The sequence below is a fragment of the Gossypium hirsutum genome, chromosome A07 (genome assembly GCF_007990345.1).
Source record: "Gossypium hirsutum isolate 1008001.06 chromosome A07, Gossypium_hirsutum_v2.1, whole genome shotgun sequence".
NCBI classification, from domain to species: Eukaryota; Viridiplantae; Streptophyta; class Magnoliopsida; order Malvales; family Malvaceae; genus Gossypium; species Gossypium hirsutum.
Genome location: NC_053430.1, coordinates 14,627,285 through 14,632,033, shown reverse-complemented (window position 1 = coordinate 14,632,033; position 4,749 = coordinate 14,627,285). Strand labels below are relative to the sequence as shown.

General features: G+C 32.2%; 1 protein-coding gene across 1 annotated transcript; it reads right to left on the bottom strand.

The window, feature by feature from the left end:
* Positions 1-274: 274 nt before the first annotated feature.
* LOC107933993 (polygalacturonase-like) lies at positions 275-2,062 on the bottom strand. The gene is made up of 4 exons (XM_016866316.2): positions 1,844-2,062; positions 1,433-1,741; positions 823-1,338; positions 275-745 (listed from the first exon to the last, which is right to left on the bottom strand). Exons 1-4 carry the CDS (start codon positions 2,018-2,020, stop codon positions 485-487), a joined length of 1,263 nt encoding a protein of 420 aa, XP_016721805.1. The 5' UTR covers positions 2,021-2,062; the 3' UTR covers positions 275-484.
* Positions 2,063-4,749: the final 2,687 nt, after the last annotated feature.

Here is a 4,749-nt window from a genome sequence, read left to right as displayed (position 1 = left end):
GAAACAAAATTGAAATATGTGTATAAATATAATCATATGTTCAAGCGCATATGAATAATAAAAAAATACTCTTAAAAAAAAGTCTCTTCAAATTCACTTCAAAATGAAAATATTTTGTTTTTATTTTATTAGATGAATTAGGATGATCCATTTTAATTTTTATTATAATTAGAGTTTTCACATTAATATTCAATTTTCTTTAAAAGCATCGATTTGTGTTATAAAAAAACAAAAAAAAATTATATAGATAACAAAAAAATTAAATAGTATCTAGTTCAATAGAATTTTAATAATAATTATGCCATAAGCCTAAATGCATTACATGTTATCACATTGCAATATTTTTTGTCGAAGTGTATTTTTAAAAATAATTAATTTTAAGAAAAAAATTCTTAACATAAAATGTAAAAACAAATTATTTTCAAAAAATAAATAAAAATAGGAGTTACAACCTCATCAAAAAATTTTATACTTATGCTGTTTATTAAGAGGTGGAGGTAGGGTTTGCTAGGACAGGGGCGGAACATGCAGTTGGATTTTGTTTGCCACTAACTTTAGGCTTCACATTTGAACATTGTGATACTGCAGGTCCAGTCGGTCCACTGTGCATAATTTCAATGTCGATGAGTTCCACATTTTCACACGGCAAAGTAGCACTGCAAATAATCTTGACAGCTTCTGGAAGCGCAGAAGTGCCATGAATGTTTTTGAAACTAATGTTGCTTAGTTTAACTTTTGATTCTTCCTGCATCAACAAAATAATGGTTCAATGATCGATTAACTCTTTTTGCCATCTTACCATTTTGATAAATATGTACATACATTTATTTTGCATTTGTTCCATGGGCAATATTTCTGATCAATTATAATAGGAGAACTGACATTGGTCACGGTAATATCCTCAAAGTGAATGTTCGAACAAGTACCGGGTTCAGCACCTGGCCAACTTTTGATTCTAACACCATTTGAAGTATTAGTCAAGGTGCAATTTTTTACAGTAACTCCATCAACGGGTTCTTCATTTTTAAACAATCCCAGACTGCCAATACTGATACCATGTCCTGGTCCACAAGTTACTCCATTGATAACCAAATTTTTGGAACCATCTCCAATTGAAACACAATCATCACCAGTTTTTATCTCCGTGTTAAGAACATTGACCCCATCTGATCTCCCGATGTGAATCCCATCTGTGTTTGGGCTTTCTCCAGGTGCCGATACTGTGAAATGTTCAAAAGTAATGTTTTTGCATCCTAGAACATTAACGTGGAATTGCTTGCTGTCTTTGGTAGTTACACCTTGTATCATTGCGTTGGTTAAAAAATCAAACCTTAGGTTCTGTTTAATTTCAGAATGAAGCAAAAAAAAAATTATTACTTAATTCTATTTATAAACACAAAAGTCATAACTTCTCGATAAGAAAAGAACTTACAATAGGAAGTGAACCACAAAAATTATGCTTGTCGCAACCTTCCCTTTTATAAGCAATGGTTCCTTGGCCATCGAAAACTCCTCCGCCAGACAATTTGAAATTTTCAATTCTATTGAAGGCAATCCATTTAGGCTCCTTGAAAGCACCAGGGTCTGCTGGAGCCTTCACAATGCCTTCAACTTGAAGCTCAATAGGAGCCTTGCAAGGACCATCAAAGGTAGCTGTACTTAAAAAATATGTCCCTTTAGGAATCACAATTTTTGCCGGAGATGTCGAGGCACATGCTTCTTTCCAAGCATCCAACAATGGCTAAAAAAAATAAAACATATATATAGATAATAGACTTGAAAAACAAAACAATTATACATGCTTTTACCATCTGACTATAAAGTTATATGAAATTTTTGTTACCTTACTCAAATCTGTTTTCTCGTCTGCCTTTGCACCAAACTTTGCAACAACATCAATAACGCCACCATCTCCTCCTCCTCTACCGCCAACACCACCAGCTTCTTGAGCTTTAGCGGATGATATGGTTAAAAGTAATATTATTAACATGGATGAAATAAAATTAAATTGAAGAGCCATAAAATTTTTTTATTTTTATTTACTTTAAAGAAAGAATGTTTTTGTGTTTTTTTTTTTCAAACCTTCATTTATAAAGAGAATAAGGCCAAATTACAACCACCTAAATATTTTCTATTTTAATTAGTGATGACCAAGTTTTACTTATAAAGAGAGTAAGGCCAAATTACAACCACGTAAATATTTTCTATTTTAATTAGTGATGAACAAGTTTTACTTACTATAATTAGATCTTATTCTTCTTTTTTCTTTTTGGAAGGGAATTGGCTCTTTTCTTTTATTTCTACATTGTTTGGGTTTATAAATTTACAGTTAATTTGCCAACAAACTTGTTGTAATCAAATCATATAGTAAAAAGGGTTAATAGAACTATTTAAGTTTTCTCTATATAATAAGATCTTTATTTAATGCAATAAAAATGATGAATGAAATTACCAACCGTGTTTTAGCTCAGTTGGCAATTACATTGTTGCCAGTGCTAGAGAACATGGGTTAGAGCGTGTTGAAGGGCATTAATGCTCCTATTTAAGGGTTAGGGAGGGGTTATGGGTAGTTCTAGACATTGTATAAAAAACGATGAATAAATTTATCCATTATTAATTTATTTTCTATATTACATATTAAGCCCCCACTAAGTTAGTGTCACAAGCCAAATGAGCGACAACTCTGCTGGGTAGTAATTAAACTTAGTAACAAAGCTCGATCACACTTTTAAAAGCGTAGTAAAGAACATACTCATAACAGAGCCCGATCACTCACTAGAAAACGGAAAACTTAAACAAGTTTAGCTTTGCCCTTATCCTTGCTGGTAGATGGTCTAATTGGTTCGCAACAATACACATATATATTACTTAGACAGAGCAAAACATACAAAATTCATGCAATGCGAACCTGGACAATCACACCCAACAAGACAGAGACTTACCTTGATAGCTATGTTCTAAACTAGGAACAGAAACTTTGACGATAGAATATTCAGTGAAGAATTCATAGAATTTAAGGGTCTTATTTATAGACCTAGGAGTCCTGGAAATCTTAGGATACCCTAATTGACTTAGGAAACTTGTTACTTGCACATAAAGTATTCATAGATATACTAAATCTATTTTTCCTAATTTGAGTCTAATTGTATCTTTGACCGTTGAACAAAAGTTCGAAACTTTAACTGGCAAACATCAGTTCACAACACAGACTAGTGAACCTACCTTGTAGAGAAACTGGCGAACCCCCTTACCATTACTTTTGGCACACTGCTACTGACAAATCTTCTCTTCACATGACCAAAACTTCTAGGTCCATTTGCGAAGAGTTACAATGATGTTACAATATGTGTGTATCTAAATAGGTATCTATTTAGATAGTTATGCCTATATAAATAGGAGTAGAATTTCACTTGAAATGAAACACTAAGGTGCAACAAAGAAACTCTTGAACAAAATTTGTATTTTGTTCTCCTTCTCATCCTACATACCAAACAAAGTCTTAATAGTTAAGCTAACAACTATGTTGACTTACAAAATCTTTGATTGAGCTTTTGTCACAAGTTAATCGAGTGCTAACTTAGTTGGAAAAAATTTATTATATATTAATTATAACTAGTATTTTTATGGTGTTATTTTTTAATAGTTTTATATAATCTATATTCAATCATCGAACATGTGTTTAAAAAGGTTTATATATAAATATTTTACCACTTCACCTATAATCATTGTTGAATAATTTATTTTTCAAAAAAAAATAGGTTTTCTATATGAAATTTGGTGTGTCGTTGAAAGCACGAAAAATAACATATCCCTAAGGAATAACGAAAAGAATAGTATAAGGGAAGTAGGGTCAAATCCTCACGGACTGGATCACTACAGCTTCTTATTTCTTGAAATCTTGAGCACAATCGTGCCCAAGAAAAATGTCTGACCTGGGAAAAAATAAAAAAAATAGAATTAGAAATATCGACGAGTTGAAATTAAATAAATTGAAATTGTAATTGTAAAAAGAAACAGAGTTGAGGGAAGGGGTTTTTCGATTTGAGGGATTCCAACCTCCAGTTATCTTGATCCTCCTTTGGTTCAATCATAGGTCTTTAGGTGATCTTTCTCATGATACGAACTCGTTTCAAAATGATTCAAGTCATTTAGATTGACCCATCGTAAAGTTAAGTAAGACTTGAGTTGTTTTAGAATGGCCTGGAAAAGGTTGAAAAATAGGCTCAAAAACAATGGTTAAGGATAGTTGAAATGATAGATGGCGAATTTGGCTAAGGCCAAGATTGAACCAACAATATAGAAAAGGTTGACCCAAATCTTATATAGCACTTAGGTGGAATCAGTTTGGAAAAGATAACGAACCTTGACCCACTACCTATGAAAGATAGGAACCAGAGGTATAGGTGAACGCCACACTTGTGAAAGTGATAAGTTCGAAAGAAAGACGGGATTAATGCCACAAGAGTTTTCTTAATAAGTCAATTCAGTCCAAGGTGAACAACGAGAGTTGAATACTCACAAAGTAATATAATTTCATAAAATGAGCAAAAGTTTTTTTACAATGAGCTGATTATAAGTATTTATAGTGCTAGATAAAGGCCTAGCCGAATAGTCACAATGATCAGCTTAAATGAGCTGTTAATGGCTGAAATAAAACTTAATCAATAAGCACAAACTCTTGAATTCCTCTAAGCCTAAGCAACTCTAACCATCAATATGATTTATTACTCCAATTCAGCTAATTTAATG